We start from the raw sequence: 23,351 nt of genomic DNA on the forward strand, positions 1-23,351 counted from the left end.
ACAGTCTAGTGGTGGCCAACATCTTTCATTTCACTAAACCTGACATCCTAGCAAAGTGGAAGAATAGTTCCTTTTGTTTCAATTACAAAATTTCTCTACTTGTTCAACTGTAACTGGTGAGACTGTATATAGCAACTTGTTTTCCATTTCTCAAAAACACTTAGGGATAACATACCAAAAAATATGCAAATAAGAATTGTCTTAACTATTTTGAGAGGTAATCAGATTGATTCTGAAGAACAGGGTCTTCCTAAGAATAAAAGAATATGGCAACATCCATCAAATGATACTTTCCCACTTGAGCAACTGCTTTTTGCTGGTCATTCTGGAGATGGAATCTAGAAAACATTTCTATCCAAACTGATCTTGAACTCTTGATTTTCCAGATCTCAGCCTCTTTAGTATCTAATGTTACAGGTATGAGCCCAGGGCTCAGCTCTTTCTCAACCCTCCCTCTTTCCACAGCATTTCAGGCAATCAAAGGTCTACAAATGTTGTTAACTATCATTTTTGAAACTAAGCATTTCATTAATTGAACTCTATTCCTGTGAGAAAGACTGGGATTTCAGTTACTTTCTTCATTTCTGTATTAAATTAGTCATAAACAAAACCATTGCTTTTAAAAATCCACCTTCCATACGCATTATTTGGATGTATTCAGTTGAAGTATCTTCCCCAGAAAAATGTTTTGTGTTATCAGTATGTGGAAGGAAAATATTTACCAAAAAAAAAAAAAAAATCCACCGAGAGGCTCTAAATTAATCTAATCACATTGGGTTATGTTTGAAGGTTAATTCTTAGCTAGCTAAGACAGTTCCCTTGAGACTACAGCTACATGAATAATGACAGAATTACCATCTCTTGAAGGCAGGTGATACTCCTTTGTATATGATGTGTACCATCAGAAATTATGTTCAACTTATTACTTACAGAAAGTAACCATTAATTGTGCACTAAAACTGAAACCAAACATAAGGTAAACAATGACATCAGGTTTTTTACTGGGTCACTTCACACATTTGTTAATGTACTAGTCTACTCATTCATTATTTCAGTATTAGTGTGTGTAATACTAATATTCATTGGATTCCTGCCATGGGTATTCAGACTCTATAATCATCAAAGAAAGGGAGAATAAAATTGGTAATTGTAGGGATTATGAAACCCTAGAACATTAACTTTCAAAAAAGTTACAAAGTCTTCTAAATCAACTGACACCAAACTTAAAAAAGAAACTAATGCAGTTTAGAGACATTTCACCACAAAAACAGAGTGTCTCCTTTAAAATGTAACATAATCATGCCTTAAATAGCCTTGTGCAGAATGTAACTCTGATAACTTTATTTTTTTTAATTTAAAAAGAAAATGCATAATTTCATGGTGTTTCAGGCTTTAATTCATTGAAGGGCTGTGCTAGACTTTTGCAGACAGGGAAAGCTTCCCACTCATTATTCCTCATCCCAGAAGCATCAGAAAAGTGTGGCAAAAGCTAGAAGACAGGAAGCATAAGTGTGGATTTGGACATTTCCTTTCAGAGAAGATGCCTTGGTTTCTGTGAAATGTGCTGTACATGTTGTGTTCCTGTGCAATTTCTTTCCCAGGACCTCATTCCCTCCTCCACAACCTCATCCAATCCTAAAATGCCTGTTACTCACACAGGCAAACAACCCTGCCTTAAGACAGTGCATTGACCAAAGGCTCCGCAAACAGTCTGAAAACCGAAACATAATGAGTTTTTATTTGAAGGTCAGAAATAATGTCGATTTTCCCATTTTATTTTTCCTGGATCAGGTCATTATATGAACAAACGTTAAGAAAATTTTCTTTTATACAAAACTTACAAAAAGCACCAAGATTTTCTAATACAGGAGGAAAAAAGGCAAACAGAATTCAAGTACCATCATGTACAATATTAACAGTTGAACAACTGTCACTCAAGAAAATGTGTTAAAACATTAACAGTAAACCCGGGCTACTGCCAGCTATGAAAACATAAAATATAACATCAATTTAAGGCACAGGATAAGCAAAGCCATGGTCCATTGATAGACACTTTAGAAGACCAGAAGATTAAAGAATTGGGAAAAATAAAGAGCATAAAGAACTTGGGCACTGGTCAATAAATGTGCAGTTTATTAGCACTTTACCTGGGTTTTATAAATGTTTCTCACCATGATCCAATCATCAGTATCAATCAAGAGTGATTATTACTAGCATGTTTATCACCAAAAGCTAAAAAGTTACATTAGAGAAAAACTATAGAATTAAAACTTAATTCTAGAACAGATATGTCTATACAGAGTTCTCACAAAGTATGTTCAAAGCAAAATCACATAGAACCATAACCAACTAAATTGGGTGATGATGAATTTTTTTTAACGAACAAGATTTTTTTCCATGTCTGGGAGCTTTCAAGTCTTGTAAAATGTGCTGTAAGTATTTGGCAGCATTTTATCCTGAGTCTTCTTTTGTCTAGAGTACCTCCATTATTAGACCAATTTAAGAAATTGACAATGCTATCTCAGTATTCTGTCTGGCAATAAGGAACCTAAATTCAGGAGTAGGCACATCTGGAGAAGGATAGAAAGAAGGGATTGTGGAAGAACACACAAAGGAGCTTTCTACCACATCTGTATTGTGTTTCTCTAAAAAGAAGGAAAAAAAAGAATATGATAAAGGGTTGGGAATGCGACTTAGTGGTAGATTGCTTACCTAGCATGCATGAAGCCCTGGGTTCGATTGCTCAGTACCACATAAACAGAAAAAGCTGGAAGTGGTGCTGTGGCTCAAATGGTAAAGTGCTAGCCTTGAGCAAAAGAAGCTCAGGGACAGTGTCTAGGCCCTGAAGCCCTAGGACTAGCAAAAAAAAAAAAAAAAGAATATGATAGAATGTATTTGATTAGAACTGAGGCTCAAAAGTGTTTATCATATTGGTAAATAAACTTTGAAATACATGGTGTCAAACTTAAAAACTTAGTGGTATAAAGTGATAGATACATCAAAAATTTCCCCAAATTCCTACCTAAAACATACTTGCATAAGCAGATAATATGGTTTCTATGGATTTGTACTTAAATGGAAAACTGACAGGGCTGTCTTTCAAGAAAACTAAGTATATTAAAAACTGATATAAAGCATATAATTTATAAGCTTTTAGTCCATGAAACTAAAGTTCTCTGATATCAAAGTGAAAAAAATTCTTTTACTATATACTGTAAATAAGTTGTTACTCCAAACAAGAGTTCTATCCATGAGGAAGAGCACAATTAGCTTTTCAGCCAAGTTGAAAGACTAGACTTAGAAAATTATTCAGAACCTTAAAAAATATATAATCACAAGATTGATACAATAGGAAAAGCTACACTATTTCCATAAAACATTGTCTAACATGTTTAGAATGTGTGCCAAAGCTATATGCTTCTAGTAAAACAACCAGAAACTACTTGCAGTGTTTTATGTCAGCCAGAAAATCCACTTTGTTGGCTTTCTAAAAATGTAAATCACTTATTTTAAAAGTATATTTTGGAGAGTATTCATTGAAGAGTAAGGGAAAGAAGGTAATAACCAAATACTCTTCAAGTGCAGAGCAACTGTGTTCTTCCAATGACTCCACTTTAATACTAGTATCTTAAGGCAGTTAGTCGTTTTTCTGAGATGAGAGAAACTTGTGTCCCATACTTTATAAAAGTAGTACTGATTCTTTTAGAAGGAGGAGTACAGACAGATGGGAACAAATAATATCTACAGATTCTACAGATTCTAACTGAATAGAAGCATAGAGCCAAGGAAAAAAACACACAATCATAACTTGAAAAACTAGACAAACATAAAAATGTTTATTTACAAGATGGATAGAAGCCTGGTAGTACGCCAGGCAGTGACAGGCAGTATGCCAGGGAGGACAGGCAGTTGTCCTCCCTATGGAGGCTAGGATGGGAGGATCACTTGAACCCACAACACAAGATCAATTTGGACAACAAAGTAAGACTACTTCTTAAAAATTATTATGAAAGGAGTGCTGAAAATGTGCCTTAGTGGTAGATTACTTGCCTATTCCTCAGTACCACATAAGCAGAAAAAGCCAGAAGTGAGGCTGTGGCTCAAGTGGAAGAGTGCTAGCCTTGAGCAAAAGAAGCTCAAGGACAATGCCCAGGCCCAGAGTTCAAGCCCAAGCTCTGGCAATAAATAAATTAAATAAATAGTAACGAAGGAAAGGGGAGGGAGGCTGTACCTATACTGCATTAATAATTATTAGTGCCACCAGATAACCAGGACCAAGAAATCAACAAAAACCATGACTGAAATCCCTAATAAAGAAAAAAAAGTAGAATTAGCAAAAAAAAAAAAAAAAAGATATGTAAGTAATATTCTAGGAGTATTTCTACAGTAAACTCCTTTCAAAAACCAAGGTAAAAAGGTGAACAGTTTCAGTTGGTCAGAAATTGTCACATTTTCCTTATAATTTAAAGTTTACATACATAAAATCAACAGATAATCTAGTCAAAGTAAAAAAATTTACAGGCCACAATTAGGCAAGCATGGTAAACATGGCCCCTATCATCTTTGCCTCACAGAGCTCACATCTTGAGTGAAAGGTAACATATCAACCAAAAAAATAAAAATTTAAATTTAAATTTAAAATGAGCCCAGTACCGGTGGCTCACGCCTATAATCCTAGCTATTCAGAGGTTGAAATCTGAAGATCGAATTTCAAAGCCAGCCCAGGCAGGAAAGGCTTATCTCCAATAAACCACCAGAAAACCAGAAGTAGCTCTGTGGCTCAAGTGGTAGAGTGCTAGCCTTGAGCTGAAGAGCTGAGGGACAGCGCCCAGGCCCAGAGTTCAAGCCCCACGAGAAGCAAAAAACAAAACAAAACAAAAAAATGAACCTAGGTTCATGAACAAGGTTGCAAAAAGCACTAAATACTGCTGTGGTAAGGTGTACAAATTGTGTAATTTGTAGTGGTTACTAATTATTTTTCACCTTGGGTGAGAGGGGGAAGTGTCCATACTGGAGCTTGAACATCTGGCACTCTACCACTTAAGCCATACCTCCAGTACAGCTTGTCTGTTGGTTAACTGAAGGCAGAGTCTTACAGACTTCTCTGTTGGCTGGCTTCTAACCTTAATCCTCAGCTCTCAGGCTCCTGAGGACTTAGAATTACAGGTATGAGCCACAGAGCCCAGCTCCAGTAGGATCTTTGGTTTTGGTCAGTGGTGGAAGCCTGAACTCAGGGCCTGGGGTGCTGTCCCTGAACTCTTTTTACTCAAGGCTAGTGTTCTACCACTTTGAGCCACAGCTCCATTTCCACTTTTCTGGTGATTAATTGGAAATGAAAGTCTCAGTCTTTCCTGCCAAGCTGGCTGCAAACCATGAAACCAGTACCTAGCTTCCAAATGTAACTTGAAAATTATCTCCATTTCTGTTACAAGGCATAAGTAGCTAAGAAAAATTCAACTATGAAATATCTCAATGCATAAGAATTCCAAATAATTGGCATAGTAAGAATGGAAATTTGGGGATAGTAATATTTGCCTGAATAACTGATTGGGTGGCAGACTTATTAAAATCCCTGGAAATCAAACTTTTTGAAGCTGATTAGGGAATTAACTAAAATACTATTTTTGAAGAAATATGCATTGATATCACACACAAGCTTTATTAAAACAAGAATGGGGAACATTTTTTTTCTGCCTATAGCTATTTGGGTATTTATAACATCATTTGAGGGTCATACAATATTATTGGTTATGGATGAGCCAAGGACAGCCATTACAAATGTCCTGTCATACCAAAGGATTTTATGGGTCTTATATGGACTGACGGGAGCAGGAAATAAAGTTTCTTGTTTTAATGTAAGGATTTAGGGATCACTACACAGTAACTCAGAAATTTAAGAGTCAAAAGCTTTGGATTATCCGACACTGACCAATTCCATTCTAAATGACATCAATGAGTATTTTCAGACAACTATTATGTCATCATCAAAATCTGCCTTCTCACCAAAATAAATGACACAAAGATCCTAAATCATACACAGTATCTTAAAATGTGTATGAAAATACGAAATTGTTCAATTGAAACTGGTTCTCGGTTTATTTCAATTACTGTGCTTTTTATACTACCATTATTGTTCTGTCTCAATTTCAAATTACAAATTTTGGCTGTAATTTTTCTAGTTGTTAGTGTTGAGACACAAACACTTCATGAGATACCAGTGTTCCTCTGTTTTAATTCATGTACAGTTTTAAATTTGTGACTCATATTTGCTTTCAATTATTTTCTTAGTAGCATGACAAGTATAAATGAGAATTATAAAAGGCTACCAAGAGTTTGTTTCATTAATCCACTCATGTACTTTAATAATCAACAGTATTTCTGATAAATCAATATAATCAAATCAACACTAACTCCTTTCTTAGAGCAAATTAAAAAAAAAAATTACAGAATAGGAATGTGACTCAGTACCACAGAATCAGAAAAAGCTGTAAGTGGCACTGTGGCTCAAGTAGAGTGCTAGCATTGTGCAAAAGCAGCTCAGAGACAGTGCACAGGCTCAGAGTTCAAGCCCCAGGACTGGCCAAAAAAAAAAAAAAAAAAAAAAAAAAAAATATATATATATATATATATATATATATATATATATATATATATATATATAGTTCCACTGTCTTCATTCTGAATAATAATAATTCTGATCTGTATATATGGAACATTCTCACATTTAAGATATTCTGATTTTGCAATGATCACAGTGTCTGGTATGCTTAAAATATTAAATGTGCAAGAGATACAATCATCCCTGTTTTGTGTATGATTATAAGATTTTGTTTTTGTGGCCTTTTATATTTTTAGTTCTTTTGGCTGTGTTACTCAAGGAATAAACTCAATTTTAAAAAAACAAAACAGGAGCCAGTGGCTCATGCCTGTAATTCTAGCTAAGCTGAGATGAGGATTGTGGTTCAAAGCCAATCTAGGCAGGAAACTATGAGACGCTAATCCGAATTAACCACTGAAAAGCCAGAAGTGGAGCTATGGCTCAAGTGGTAGAGAACTAGCCTTGAACAAAAGAGCTCAAGGAACAGCACTCAGGCCTGAGTTCAAGTCCCAGGACCAACTCCCCTGGCTGCCTGTGCAAAAAAAAGAAAAAAGAAAAAAAAAAGAATTTCAAGTAATTTAAGATAGCTTACTCCACCAAAATAGAGGTGGAATGTAACTTCCCACCTGTCAAAGGTGGAGTATGCATCATTACTCCTTCTTAAAAAAATCCATTATCACGTGGAAGAAAAACTAGGCTTACAGCAGAACTTCTGAACAAGCACTACCTCAAGCAGGTAATCAAGATTAGTATCAAGTCACTCATGATGAAAGGGCACTTCTGTGATCTTCTTCCCCAAAATCCATAGTATCAAGTCTGATCTTGAGAAAATTATCAAATACACCTCAGCCAACAAACACCTCTCAAAACTAAAGCCTCCTAAGTTCACTAGCTGCAAAGAGAGAGTGGAACAAAATTTTGCCTATTTCAAAGTGGGGTTGGGAAAAGACATTGAATATAAAACCTTCTATCTGGTGAAGGCCTTATTATACATTTAGACATGAAATAAAACTATAGAAAAAATTTTAAAATGCTTTGCTCATAAATTGCATTAAAAATTGTATCTGTTCTATCAATGTGGAAAACCATTGTAGCTTATTAAGAAAATACCAACCTATTCAGATTAAACTTTATCCTAAGCATTAAATTATCAGTGTTTCCTTTGGAAGTGATTATAAATGGCATCTCCTTGTTCCTTATTAAGTGAATATGTAATAAAAGCCTAGAGAACAAGGAGTAGAACCATACATGTTGGGGCTGGGAAGGTGGCTCAGTGGTAGAGCGCTTGCCTTGCATACATGAAGCCCTAGGTTCGATTCCTCAGCACCACATAAGCAGAAAAAAAAAAGCCAGAAGTGGCACTGTGGCTCAAGTGGTAGAGTGCTAACCTTGAGCAAAGCAGCTCAGGGACAGTGCCCAGATCCTGAGTTCAAGCCACAGGACTGGCAAAAACACACAAAAAAAGCCAGAATAATATGGGCTAGAGGTATGACTCAAATGGTATAACATCTGCTTAACAAGTGTGAATCCCTCAAAAAAAGAAAATGGGAAGAAGAGAAATACTAGGAATGCTGGGAATATATGATTTATAAAACAAGAATTTCAACAGAATGCTCAGTAAGACTATGAGTGAAGACTAAATTAGCAGTTAGAAGATAAATCTCTCTCCTAGTACTTAGAAGGACAAAAAAAACACAAGATATGAAAGAAAAGTGGTACAAGACAGACATTACCAAAATACCCACTATGCATCTGTTAAGAATTCCGGAACATTAAGTAGAAGAATAGGAAACAGCAAAGAAAAATCCTTAGAATGAAGGACAACATTGAAGTTAAAGAATTCTAAGGGGCTGGAAAGTTGGCTCAGTGGTAGAATGCTTGCCTTGCATTCATTAGGCACTGGGTTCGACTCCTCAGCACCACATAAGCAGAAAAAAGATGGAAGTAGCACTGTGGCTCAAGTGGTAGAGCGCTAGGCTTGAGGTGAAGAGCTGAGGGACAGCACCCAGGCCCAGAGTTAGGCTCCACGACTGACCAAAAGAAAAAAAAAAAGATTGTAAGAAAGATGCTCAGACCATTTTAACTAAATTTATAGTTTAAAAAAAAACAAGTTCACAGAAAAAGGATAAAGAATGTCCAGAGGAACATCAGAGGACTAGAATGGCGTCCGCTTCCTCATTAAAGAGCCTGAGGGGAACAATGTGAGCCTTCACATTTCTGAGGTAAAAGGCTTCAAAACAAGAACGCGCAAACCAGACAAACCACGAGACAAATGTAATGACAAATTTAAGACCTCTGCAAACAATTTTGAAACTTACCTTCCAAGTAGTGTTTTTGAGGGAAAAAAATGTAGATTAAACTTAAATAGTAGACTTAAGAGGATATCGCATCAAAAATCCGTAAACTGCAATCACTACTACAGAAAAAAAAGCTAGTTAAAATGAGAAGTGAGAAAACTTGGTGGAATATACTCTCAAAGACAAACAAAAAAAAATCTATTTACTCAAACCATATTAGCTGAAAATTTTATCTAAGAAAAATTTTAGTATCATTAACAAAAATGAACAAGTAATTCAGCTTTTAGAAAAACAACAGAATGCTAAATAGTAGCATGGTTTTCACCAGCAGATGAGATTTAAGAAAATCTTAACTTGACCTTCCTATTGTTCAAGCAGAACAACTTTCTTTTCTTTTCTTTGGGGGGGGGGGGGGGGGGGGAAAGGGGGGAGTGTCCGGTTGTGGGGCCTGAACTCTGGGCCTGGGCACTGTCCCTCAGCTCTTCAGCTCAAGGCTAGCGCTCTACCACTTGAGCCACAGCGCCACTTCTGGCTTTTTTCTTTTTGCTTATGTGGTGCTGAGGAATCAAACCCAGGGCCTCATGCATGCAAGGCAAGCACTTTACCACTGAGCCACCTTCCCAGCCCTAAGCAGAACAACTTTCAATTTTCAGTGTTATCATTTCCTATTCAGGCTCCAATCACACTGTTTTTGTGACCAACAGAACTATTCATACCACAAACTGTCTTCTGATTTTCATGTCTTGGAATTTCTAACTAGAAAGATAACATAGTAACTAGTTGAAGAGAATAAAAATGGCTTAAAAATCACTGACAATAGCCAGGATCCAGTGGCTATAAGCCTATCAGTCTAGCTATTCAGGAGGCTGATATCTGGGGATCACAGTTCAAAGCCAGCCTGGGCAGGAAAGTCCATGAGACTGTTACACCTTCAATAATTACCAAAAAAGCCAAAGTAGAACTGTGGTTCAAGTGGTATAGCACTACACAGTGGCCAGGCCCTGAGTTCAAGTACCAGGACTGGCACTAAAAATAAAAAATAAATAAAATCACTGAAAATGTAAAGGGAACCTTTTAGAAGGCAGAGAAGTAGAAAAAATAGTGAAACAGATTTTTTTTTCCTGGTAATGATTAGAGAAATAGTAGTCTAAAACAATTACAGTTCAAGAATGTTTCAAGCTATAAATAAACCACTAAAACAAGTACAATTAATTTTTATAGCAAAACTGGACTGGAAGAAAACAATGCATGGCAGGCAGATTCAAAGACAGAAAAGAATATTATTTATAATTACCACAAAACATTTTAAAAACCAGTTTCAAAAGCCTGGGAAGGTGGCTCAGTGGTAGAGTGCTTGCCTTGCATGCATGAGGCCCTAGGTTCAATTCCTCAGCACCACATAAGCAGAAAAAGCCAGAAATGGCACTGTGGTTCAAGTGATAGAGTGCTAGCCTTGAGCTGAAGAGCTGAGGGACAGTGCCCAGACCCAGAGTTCAGACCCCATGACTGACAAAATATAAAATCAAATAAAAATAAATAAAACTTTAAAAATAAGGTTAAAAATTTAAATGGTGGAGATTTTCTGGAATAACTACTTTAAACTCCATCTTTAATGACTTCTAGAAGAGTAAGGACAACACAAGACTATGGCTCAAGTGGTAAATCACCTGCCTTATAGGTAGAAAACCTAGAGCCCAGAGCCATCAAAAGAAAAAACAAATAAGGGAATGTGGCCTAGTGGCAGAGTGCTTGCCTAGCATGCATGAAGCCATAGGTTCCATTCCTTAGTACCACATAAACAGAAAAAGCTAGAAGTGGCGCTATGGCTCAAGTGGTAGAGCGCTAGCCTTGTGAAAAAGCAGCTCAGGAACAGTGCCCATGCCCTGAGGTCAAGCCCCAAGACTGGCACAAAAATAGGGGGGAAAAAAGAAGCTAAAAAGTTTACATTCTTTGATTCACTGATTATTGGCAGGAATCCATCCTAAAGGAAAATAGACACAAAGAGACACAAATATAAAGGAACAAAGAAGCTAAGTACACAGCTTTGTCTTAACAAAACCCTTTTGCAAATCCTATCAATGAGGAATGGGTAAGTTGTAGAAGCTATATATTATGGAATGTTACAGAGAAATTTGTAATAATATAGAAAAATGATAAAGCATAGAGTAAGAAAAGCAAATGTGTTATAAGCCCCTTCCGGAGGTATTTTTTAATTCGATATGTATAGGAGTTCTGGAAAGACACACATGAAACAATTAAGAGTTATGTTTACTTCTGGATGTGAACTTAAGAAAAAGACAATGTGACTAACTTTTTAATTCTAATTGTTTGAATTTTATAATAAATGTTTGTTACCTTTGCTAAAGGTGAAAATCTTTAAGAAAAACAACTCCTACATACAACCCACTCAGTTTTTCCTTACCTTTCCACCCTTGCATCCCCCCAACACAGATCTCAGCCTTCCAGGTAGCACACAGTTTTAATCAACCTTACAACAATTTCCAATTCTTACTTCCACTGGATTCATAGAATAGAGAATATACTTGCTGCCTGGAGTGACTGCATCTTAGTGCTTCCTTTGGTCTTCAGCATGGTTGGTGTAAAATGGTAATTCTAGTGAAGGTGGTTGTGAAAGTGAAGAACTCCAAAGGGTCAGAAATGTTTCACAGCCTGCCTGCCCACCTTCCCGATTATAGGCCAAAACAAGGAAAGGTCTAAGTAGATTCTTTTTAACCAAGTAGTGGGAACATTTCTGTACAATACAGAGAAAAGGCTTCAATGGTGTGGCTATTGTGTTCTATAGAACACATCAGCGTATATGTACAAACAGAAACTGTGCATTATTTTTGTGAGGCAAGCACAAAGAAAGCTATACTATGCTACTTCATCAGTGCTTCCCAGAGAGAAAATACTGGTTAAGCAGGTAGGTACAAGCAGAACTGCCCTTCTACTCTAGAAAATCTGTGTGATGTTGGGATGTGTGGACCACAAAGTTACCAGTTTGTGTTCTCATCTTCTCATCTTCAGTTAGCCCACTGAAAATAAATAAAAGCACTGTGGCAGAATGAAGGACTCTTGTCTTCACTGTCTTAAAAAAAATGACTTTTCATGGGCTGGGAAGGTGGCTCAGTGGTAGAGCGCTTGCCTTGCATGCATGAGGCCCTGGGTTCGATTCCTAAGCACCACATAAGCAAAAAGAAAAAAGCTGGAAGTGACACTGTGGCTCAAGTGGTAGAGCTCTAGCCTTTAGCTGAGGGACAGTGCCCAGGCCCAGAGTTCAGGCCCCATGACCGGACCAAAAAAAAAAGATTTTTCAGACTGAATGCAGTAGTTCACACTTACAGTCGCAATTACTCAGAAAACAGATCATAGAAGATCGCAGTTCAAGGCCAGCCTAGGCAAAAAAAAAAAAAAAAAAGTGAAAGATTCCACCTCAACCAACAAAATGCTGGGCAGCCGAACGCTGGTAGCTCACTCCTTTAATCCTAGCTACTCAGGAGGCTGAGATCTGAGGATCACGGTTCAAAGCCAGCCCGAGCAGGAAAGTCTGTGAGACTTTTATCTCCAATAAACCACTCAGAAAACCAAGTGGCACTGTGGCTCAAGTGGCAGAGCACTAGCCTTGAGCTGAAGAGCTGAGGGACAGCGCCCAGGCCCAGAGTTCAAGCCCCACAACCCAAAAAAAAAAAAAAAAAAAAAAAAAAAAGCTGGGCAATACTAATACTCCTGTCATCCAAGTAATATGAGTAGCATAAATAGTATAATTTTGCTCAAGGCCAGCATAAAAGCAAGCAAGATCTGTCTGAAAAATGACCAAAGCATACTGTCTAAGGAATGAGAGTCATTGGACACATGAACATCCACATGTATTTTCCAGCTCTGAAACAGAAATGGCACCAATAACTGCTGCCATTTTGAGTCTTTAACTCCCACTCCATGGAGAGAAGGAAATGTTTCTTTTTTTTGGGGGGGTGGGGGGGTCCAGTCGTGGGGCCTGAACTTTTGGCCTGGGTGCTGTCCCCCAGCTCTTCAGCTCAAGGCTAGCACTCTACCACTTGAGCCACAGCGCCACTTCTGGCTTTTTTTTTCTGCTTATGTGGTGCTGAGGAATCGAACCCAGGGCCTTAAGCATGCAAGGTGAGCGCTCTACCACTGAGCCAACTTCCCAGCCATCTTTTTTTATTTTTCCCTACTATAATCCTTGAGAAAGTTTTTTTTTTTTTTTTTTTAAAATAAGCAAGAAAGACTGGGAATGTGACTCAGGTAGTAGAGCAGTTGCCTGGCAAGAGCAAGGATCTGATTTCAAATCTGCTTATCAATAAAAAATGACTTTTATTTCATTGTACTTTTTTGGGGGGTGGTGAGAGGAGATCAGTCCTGGTGCTTGAACTGGGTGCTGTCCTTAAACTTTTGTGCTAAAGGCTAGCGCTCTACCAACTGAGACATAGCTCTATTTCTGACTTTATTTGTAGTTTATTGGAGATAAGAATGTTATGGAGGGCTGGGAAGTTGGCTCAGTGGTAGAGCGCTTGCCTTGCATGCCTGAGGCCCTGGGTTCGATTCCTCAGCACCACATAAGCAAAAAGAAAAAAGCTGGAAGTGGTGCTGTGGCTCAAGTGGTAGAGCGCTAGCCTTGAGCTGAAGAGCTGAGGGATAGTGCCCAGGCCCAGAGTTCAGCCCCGCGACCAGACCCAAAAAAAAAATTAAAAAAAAAAAAAGAATGTCATGGACTTTCCTGCCTAGGATAGCTTCAAACCACGATGCTCAGATCTCAGCCTCCTGATTAGTTAGGATTACATGCACAAGCTACTGGTACCTGGCTCACTATACACTGTAAGGAGTACCAATAATAAAAGCAGAAAAATCAAAGACTTGTGAAAAAGAGACAAAATGAGGACATAAAAAGCAACCAAATTTTAGGCTATACAAATATTCATCGTGGAATTTTTATCTTAATCAAACTCAAAAATTAAAATATCTATTAAATATGTTATATCACAAAGGTATACATCATTGGATGGGGACTTTATTTTTTTTTCCAAGATACGACAAACTCAATAATATGTAGCATTGAAAAGAATGTCCTACTATAAATCTATATAATAAAGTCAAGCACTGGTAGCTCACACTGTAATCCTAACAACTCAGGAGACTGAGCTCTGAGAATCACGTTTGAAGCCAGACCTGGCTGGAAAATGAGACTCTTATCTCCAATTAACCATTAGAAAACTGGAAGTGGTGCTATAGCTCAATGTGGTAGAGCAATAGCCTTGAGCAAAAGCTCGGGGACAGCACTCAGGCCCTGAATTCAAGTCCCACAACAGACCAAAAAAAATTTTTTTAATCTACATAGTAACTCAGTATAAGATAAACTCTGCAGATGTGTTTACTTATCTCAAAATCAAAAAAAAAAATACAGGCAGTGGTTCTCAGCAAAATTAAATTAAATTACTTACAAAAAAAAATAAAGAAAAGGTCAGGTATGGTAGAAAATGTCTGCCTGCAATCCCAACCATCATGAGGTTGGAGCAGAATTCTCACCAATTCAAAATCATCCTTGGCTACATGGTGATACCAAGGCCAGTGTGGGCCAAATTTGGGAACAATGCACAATGAACACTGGGAGTGAAACTGTCCTTAAATAAGACTGAGATGCAGAGTGGTACGAGGACTAGTGAAGTTTAAAAGATTAAATCATAGTTCCATTTCAAAGCAATGTTATTTATTTACATGTGATTTACATTAACAGTAAAGTTTATCAAACGTAAGACTCACTACTGAAAAGTAGTACCCTTAAAGTATCCAAACTTAATGCAATAATCTCTTCCCTTAAATCAACCCTTTACCACTTATCAGTTCCTATATTAAACTAGAATGTACCTTATTTGTAGCTTTATTGTACATAGGTTTGTCCAGCACACTCAAGATAACAGTAAACTAAAAAAAATCAAAAGAAATTCTAAAACCAAAAGTTGTCAATTCCCAGCATGTTATTACACAGCTCAGTTGGTCTGGAGAGGTGCTTTCAGTTCAGCGTTGTCAGATGTATTCGTACATCATGGGAACTATCACGTGTTTCCCTATCCTTGATTTTACAGATATGCTGACCAAGAACAAATGGTACCCCAAAATGAGGTAAAAGTCACTGCATTCCTCCCAAGCCAAACAAGGCACATAATGTGCTTCACTGAAGTGATAAAGTGAAATTTTTAGTTTGTGGAAAAATGGTATGTGTTCAGTGAAAGTTGGGCAATGTTATGACAAAAATGAATGAAGCAACCACAGTGCAACACTGAACTCTATGCATCCAGAACGCTTGAGGTATTTCTCAAAGACAGAGTCTCCTTGGAACTATTTATCTATCGACCCATACCAACAATGTACTTCAATATATTCTTTCCTTTGCTCCTGTTAAGTCCTCTGAGTATCATTCTTTGACATGTATGATTTAAATAACACACCCAGGACTTTGGAGTGCCTTCTGTGCATGGTAGTACCATTAATCTAATTTATAAACAAGAAGATGTAAGCTGGAAGACTGCTTCACCCAGGAATGTATGGAGTGCTTTCTGTGCATGATAGTATCATTAGTCCAATTTATAAACAAGGAGATATAAGCTGGAAAAGACTTGCCCAGTGACAGGGCTAAGATTCAAAGCCAGACTGCTGACTTTTGATGAGTAGGTAGCTCATGTTTGCAGAACAGTTAGAATGAAGACTGCAACAAGTAGAAACTATATACTGAGAATTGTTTTGTTTTGTTTTTTTGGTCAGTCGTAGGGCCTGAACTCTGGGCCTGGGCACTGTCCCTCAGCTCTTCAGCTCAAGGCTAGCACTCTACCACTTGAGCCGCAGCCCCACTTCCGGCTTTTTCTGCTTATGTGGTGCTGAGGAATCGAACCCGGGGCCTCATGCTTGCAAGGCAAACACTCTACCACTGAGCCCCCTTCCCAGCCCCATACTGAGAATTCTGGAAGAGCTAAAGTTTAAAATTTTCTTTATCCTTATCACTGAATCACAATAAACACTAATTATTCCATCTTCTTCCCTCATTAAAATGTAAGGGCAGAAATATTTCTAATAGTTTCCTTCCATTATTTTGTTGTTGTTTTTTTCTTTCCTTTTCGAGACTGGGTCTTGCTACATAGCCCAGATTGGAAACACTCTTGATCCTTCCTGCCTTGGCCTCTTGATTACAGGGATTGAGTCATTACAGCCTCTGGGATTACAGGTGTGCACAATCACTACACCCAGCTGGATTTTTGTTCTGTTTTTAGGAAGTGTTCCTGTGTTGTCCACGCTACCCTTGTCCCTCCATTTTCACAGGAAAATAAAACACATTAGAAACAGGCTTGTACTGATTAATAACTGAAAAGATATCACAAACTGGTACCAAACCTTCACAGGACTTGGGGTTTAGCTCACTCAAATGCATGACTTGCCAGGAACTGAATTAAAAGCTGAACATACCTCACTACATATACACACATATACACGACATACAGACCTCCATAATATAAATGTACAGATTATAGTTAGGACCATTAAGAAAATCACAAAGTAGTATTTTACTCAAACCATACTTAGCTTCATAATTTAGAGGATTATATAATAAATTTTCTACTATCCTTGAAATCTGTGGTACCTCTACAATATACTAACACTTTTTCAATGAAAACTTACAAACTGTACCAAATGCATAAAAATCTGAAATGACACTGGGATGGTGGCTCAGTGGTAGAGTGCTTGCAAGAATGAGACCCTGGTACCTCATAAGGCCCTCAGTACCACATAAGCAGAAAAAGCTGGAGGTGGCACTGTAGCTCAAGTGGCAGGTAGAGCGCTAGCCTTGAGCTGAAGAGCTGAGGGACAGCCCCCAAGCCCAGAGTTCAGGCCATATGACTAACAAAAAAAAAAAAAAAAATCTGAAATGATAACTATGGAGTTTAAAACCTGTGTGTTAGTGCTTATTTGGCATGGGCAAGGTTCTGGGTTTCATTCATCAAAACTGCAATCAAAAAATTAGACCAAGCTAAATACTTGTTATTCAGGAGGCTAAGATCTGAGGATTATGGTTCAAAGCCAGCTGAGACAGAAAAGTCCACATGAAACTCTTTATCTCCAATTAATGACTCAAAAACTGTGAATGGAGCTGTGACTCAAAGGGGCAGAGCACCAGCCTTGAGCAAAGTGCTCAGGGACAGTGTCCAGGTCCTGAGTTCAAGTCCCATGACTGAAGGGGAGAGACCAAAAATGGACAATATTTTGTATAGAATAGCCAACTTTTTTGGGGGGAGGGGGGGCAGGGGGCGCACTGGGCCTTCCACATAGGGCTTATAACTCTTGCTTAGTTGGTTTTTTGGTGGTTGGTCTTTGTTTTTGCCAGTCCTGGGTCTTGAACTCAAGGCTTGGCACTGTCCCTGAGTTTCTTTTGCTCAAGGCTAGTGCTCTACCACTTGAGCCATAGTGCCACTTCTGGCTATGTGGTACTGAGGAATAAAACTTAGGGCTTCATACATGCTAGGCAAGCACTCTACCACTAAACCACATTCCCATCCCTTGCTTAGTTCTTTTGCTCCAGACTGACACTCTACCACTTGAGCCATAAAACTCCAGGTGGTCAATGGTAGATAAATCTCAGATTTATCTGCCCAGGTTGGCTTCCAACCTCAATCCTCATATCTCAGTCTCCTAAGTAACTAAGATCATAGGCATGAGCCCAGTGCCTAGCATGGAGTCACAAATATTTTGTGTGTAAAATTTTTAGGAAGAATCTTGTTCTTAAAAGTTTTAATCTTGAGGCGCAGCGCCCAGGCCCAGAGTTCAAAAAAGAAAGTTTTAATCTTGTTGGATACAAAAGAAAGCTAGAAAAAGAAGGCTCTCAATTGTAGGCTTATTTGGGCAACAAAAGGTTTCATTAAACCAGATATCAAAAAGCAGCGAAAAAAGTTTCAATTTTTTAAGTTTATTTCAAATCAAGGATTTGGGCTGCTCTAATGAAAAAATAAAAAGATAAATACTTCTATAATCTAAATGCATTGTTAAAATTTTCCAGGGTTCTTATAAACACTCAGAGCTAACATAAAAGAAGCTGACAAACCTGGGTGCCATGATATCTAGCTACAGTCTTAACTCTTACTCAGGGAGCTAAGGTTCATTGGGCCTAGGAGTTGGAAGCAACATATGAACTCATGAAGCCTGTGAAAAATAATGAGATCTTCCATTACTCTCTCACTCTCTCTCTCTCTCTCTCTCTCTCTCTCTCACACACACACACACACACACACACACACACACACACACACAGAGCTATGCCAATTTCAATGACAAAAATGACAACATTATTTCCACAGGGAAATTCTCTACATCAAAATTAGCGTTCTACTTGAAGAGGCCTATAATCCATCTATAATATGTCAAACAATGGAGGTAGCATGTTGAATTTTTTACTTAAGGAACACTACCCAAACACCAACTAGATGTCTGGTTACGTATTAATGCTTAAGTCTTAGTTACAAAACAAATTTTCCTGACTTAAAAAAATGCAGTTTTGGGGGCTGGGAAGGTGGCTCAGTGGTAGAGCGCTTGCCTTGCATGCCTGAGGCCATGAGTTCGATTCCTCAGTACCACATAAGCAAAAAGAAAAAAGCCAGAAGTGGTGCTGTGGCTCAAGTGGTAGAGCGCTAGCCTTGAGCTGAAGAGCTGAGGGAGAGCACCCAGGCCCAGAGTTCAGGCCCCACAACCAACCCAAAAAAAAAAGTACTTTTCACATACTAACAAACAAATTCACTGTTAAGGGTTTCCAAGGGCTGGGGATATGGCTCAGTGGTAGAGTACTTGCCTAGCATGCATGAAATTCTGGATTCAATTCCTCAGTACCACATAAACAGAAAAAGCCAGAAGTGTTGCCATGGCTCAAGTACTAGAGGGCTTGCCTTGAGGAAAAGAGGCTCAGGGACAGTATCCAGGCCTTCAGTTCAAGCCCCAGGAAAAAAAAAAAGGGGGGGGGGGGTCAATTTATCAATGAAGGGGAAGCTACAGAAGAAACATTTCTTGACTCTTATTAGAAAACCAATTTGAGAACTAACCAACTCAATGGCAGCGATAGGAGGGAGGGAACAAGTGGGAAAGAGGGAACAGCTGACGCTATGTAAAACAAAAGAAATGTACATATCACCCAATGTGGAAGAAGTAACTGTATTGTCAAAGCTCATAGAACTCATAAATGTTATAGACCACGATAGACAATTTGCCCCATGAAAGTTAGAATGTGTTTGTGATTTTAATTAAGCATCACTATCCCACAATACTGTGAAATTTGGGAAATTATGTAATCAGTTAATCACAACAAAGAATTTGAAAAAAAATTTAAAAAAAGAAAACCAATTTGATTCTGAAAACCTCCATATTTTAAAGATATTCCACAATTACATGAGAAATGATTTATAAACACATGAAGTTTCCATTTTTATATTCCAGGGACATTTTTGCACTTACTTTAAAATTAAGATAATTTACTGTTAAAAAACAAGTATCTCTCCTCATCATTTACATTGCTTATGCTCATAAATACATCCAGGTGTTGGCACTTCAACTGATTCACAGAACACACAAATTTTATTAGTATATGAATGATCATGTGTTACTAAGGTAGAAAGTGAAACTAGAAATGTGATTCATTTTACTTGAGATGGAAGACTTGTCTAATATATCTGCAGCACAGAGAAAAAAAATTGTATCAGCCAACAGTCTGATAACTCATAAGAAATTTGAAAATTGTGTGTGTGTATGTATATATGGGGGGAGGGCAGGAAAGGTGGTCCTAGAGCTGACCTCTGGGCCTAGGCACTGTCCCTGAGCTACTTCTGCTCAAGGTTAGCACTCTATCACGTAAGCTTCAGTGCCACTCTCAGCTTTTTCTAATTAACTGGAGATAAGAGTCTCACAGACCTTCTTGGCCCAGATTGGCTTCAAATCATGATCCACAGAGCTCACCCTACTGTGTAACTAGGATTACAGGCAAGAGCCATGGTGAGAGCCACCAGCACCAGCTTATACTTTTATTGTAAAGTGATAGATTACATCTATTAAAAGCTTTTAAAATCTCTTTTACATTTACTGTTTTGTATTAACTAAGAAATACAAGACTCAACCCAGCTATGAAGAACTCATGAAACAATAAAACACATAGTCTTAACACACTAAATTCTAGGATTAATGTAGCAAAAAGAGAGCTCTCTCTCCCATCTCTCTTCCTCCCTAAGGTATTCACTAACTACATTATTCTCTCTTAAAACTACTTTTCCTGTAAGGGTATAGAGCTTAGTACCAGTGGCTCATGCCTACAATCCCAGCTACTCAGAAGGCAAAGACCGAGGCTCAAAACCATCCCAGACAGAGTCAATGAGACTTTAATTTTTATTTTTTGGTGATACTCGTCCTATGGCTTAAACTCAGGCCCTTAATGCTGTCCCTGAGTTTTTGTGTTTTTTTGTTTTGCTCAATGCCACTTGAGCCACAACTTCCCTTTTGGCTTTTTTGAAGTAGTTTACAGGACATGAGTCTCATGGAGCTGGGTGCCGGTGGCTCACACCTGTAATCCCAGCTACTCAGGAGGCTGACATCTGAGGACCAAAGTTCAAAGCCAACCAGGCAAGAAAAGTTCGTGAGACTCTTATCTCCAATTAACCACCAGAAAACTAGAAGTGGCACTGTGGCTTAAGTGGTAGAGTGGTAGCCTTGAGCTGAAGAGCTGAATGACAGCATCCAGGCCCAGAGTTGCAACCAACCAAAAACAAACAAAAAATAAATAAAAAGTCTTACTGGATTACTTGCCCAGGCTGGCTTTGAACCAGTCCTCACATTTCAGCCTCCTGAGGAGCTAGGATTACAGGCACGAGCCCAGTGGCACACCAGCTCCACAGACTATCTCCAATTACCCAGCAAATAGCCGCAAGTGGAGCTGTGGCTCAAGTGGTAGAATTCTAGCCATAAGCAAGCTCAGGGACAGTTTCTGAGACCTGAGTTCAAGCCCCCAGTCCTGGGATGTGCATGCAATCATACGCACACACCAATCAGCTTTTATAAGGACACACATTCCCAACCCAAGGCATTGGAAGTATATACCAGCTACCAAAGTTCCTACTGCTTTCATGGCTCTAGAAGATGTAAGTTTGGAGCTTGTTGTAAAACCTAATATACTGTCTTCAAAAAACGTCATTTTGAAGGCAAGTGAACCATGTAGGGTTTTTTTAGCTGCTGAAAAATGCCTTCCTCACTGCATATTATTGGTATTGGATATAAAGTGTTTCATACCTTCATTACAATCTTTTCTTCTTTTTAATCATGAAAATTAGAGACATTACACGATTTAAACTCAGCTTCTGGTGTTACCATGCGATTCAAATTCCCAACTTCAGTGTATGAGAATAAGTTTTTTGGAGACAAGATCTCCCTAATTAGCAAACTTTTTTTTTTTTTGGTCTGTTGTGAGGCTTGAATCTGGGCCTGGGCACTGCCCCTCAAGGCAAGCTCTCTACCACCTGAGCCACAGCATCGCTTCTGGCCTTTTCTGTTTATGTGGTGCTGAGGAATCGAACCTAGGGCCTCATGCATGTAAGGCAAGCACTCTACCACTGAGCCACCTTCCCAGACCAGCATCAAACTCTTAATCATCCTGACTCAGCCTGCAAGTGCTAGGATTACAGGTCTGTACCATTCCCAGAGAGAACTTTTTCTCCCACCAGTAACAGAACTTGAATTCAGGGATTCTCACTCTCCTATGGCTTTGCTGCTGCTCACAGCTGGCACTCTACCACTTAAGCCATGTCTCCAGTCTGGCACTTTGTTGGCTAAATGGAGACTAAGTTTTGCAGGTTTTTCTGCCCAGGATGCTTATGAACTATCAAATACTAATAGGTCTCAGCCTCCTGGGTAGCTAGGATTACAGGGGTGAGCCATCAGCATACAGCTTAGCAACAGTTTAAAAAAAAAAACAAGAACCTTTTGCCTGGCACTAGTGGGGACCGAGACATGAGAATTGCAGTTCAAAGCCAGTCCAGGCAGAAAAGTCAACAAGATGCCTGTCTCCAATAAACTACTCAGAAAAAGCCAGAAGTGATGCTGTGGCTCAAGCAGTAGAATGCTAGCCTTGGCTCAGAACAGTGCCCAGGACCTGCGAAACAAAAGCAAAAAACAACAAAAAAACACAAAAACAAAAAAAACCTCTTACCAGATGTTCAAAGAAAAGATTAAACAAGTAATGTCTGGGAAGGAACTTGGCTCTCAACTAAACATAACACACCAAAGACTCTGGGGACACATCACAATACATTCCAGCCAGTCTGTTGTCAATCTGTCACATCAAATAAGGTGGAGCCACATAGCTACCAAGAAGCCTACAAGGATCTTATATCTGCATATTAAAACCTTATCTGCTCTAACGAAAAATACACACAGTACAACTTCTGCAATACTCCTAACTTGCAACAGATTACATAAAGAGACATTTTATCAAAGCTACTACTTGTTAATTTAACTTTTTTGTTGTTATGAAATGGGCTTAGAAATTCACTCCTGTAACTAAGGCTCATGACTATAATCCTACCTACACAAGAGACTGAGATCTGAGGATCATGGTTCAAAGCCAGCCTAGGCAGGAAAGCCCATGAAACTCTTAGCTCCATTTAATTACCAAAAACAAAAACACCAAAGCGCACCTGTGGCTCAAGTAGTAGAGCACTTGCTTTGATCATAAGCTCAAGGAGTATGCCCAGGCCCTAAGTTCAAACTCCAGAACAGGTGTCCCTCCCAAAAACATCAGACCTTAACAACAGTAGCAGACAACTATTGCCTATAATCCTAGGTAGTTAGGAGGTTGACAATGGGAAGATTATGGTTTGAAATCAGCCCAAACAAGAGTTTACAAGACCCCTCACAGCTGGGTGTGGTGGTGTACAGTTGTCATCCTGGCTCTGAGGGAGACTAAGATCACGAGAATCATAGTTCCACACCATCTTCAGACAACCAAGCCCACAAGGTTACCTCAACAGAAGCACGGTGTGTTGGTGCCCACCTGTCATTTCAGCAATTAGGAAACACCTGAAACTGGATATTATGGTCTAGGTGCCTGCCTGTGCAGAAAGGAAATCCTATCTCAAAATAACCAATGCAGAAAAGAGCTAGAGGCATCATACAGTTACAGAGAAACCACCCTACCTAGTCAAGAGTTCCACAATTCAAAACCTAGTACTGCTAAAACAAAACAAAAAACAAAAAGGAATGCTTTTGTGTAAGCTTAAAAGGTGCAATAGTAAATTCTATGTAGAAATCTGTAGACATTTTGACACTCAAAATAGAAAATCAGGACAATTTTGTATTTATGGACTATCTATACATAAGAATTGCATTGTACAGTAACAATCAGCAACAATTAAGGAAAAATAAAAAAATGTCAA

The 23,351-nt window shown here is 38.6% G+C and overlaps 1 protein-coding gene across 4 annotated transcripts in view; it reads right to left on the bottom strand.

Moving 5' to 3' along the window:
* Wdr33 (WD repeat domain 33) overlaps nt 1–23,351 on the bottom strand; it is a 111,335-nt gene that overhangs the window by 35,930 nt on the left and 52,054 nt on the right. The window contains exon 9 of one of the 4 annotated variants that reach the window (XM_042685102.1): nt 11,908–11,930. The exons of the other annotated variants lie outside the window; for them this stretch is intronic. Coding sequence (XP_042541036.1) covers nt 11,923–11,930 — 8 coding nt within the window. The 3' untranslated portion in view covers nt 11,908–11,922. Of the gene's footprint in view, nt 1–11,907; nt 11,931–23,351 lie in introns of those variants that run through there. 4 annotated transcript variants of the gene reach the window in all.

The sequence above is a fragment of the Dipodomys spectabilis genome, unplaced genomic scaffold, assembly GCF_019054845.1.
Source record: "Dipodomys spectabilis isolate Male_0828 unplaced genomic scaffold, ASM1905484v1 ptg000094l, whole genome shotgun sequence".
NCBI lineage: Eukaryota > Metazoa > Chordata > Mammalia > Rodentia > Heteromyidae > Dipodomys > Dipodomys spectabilis.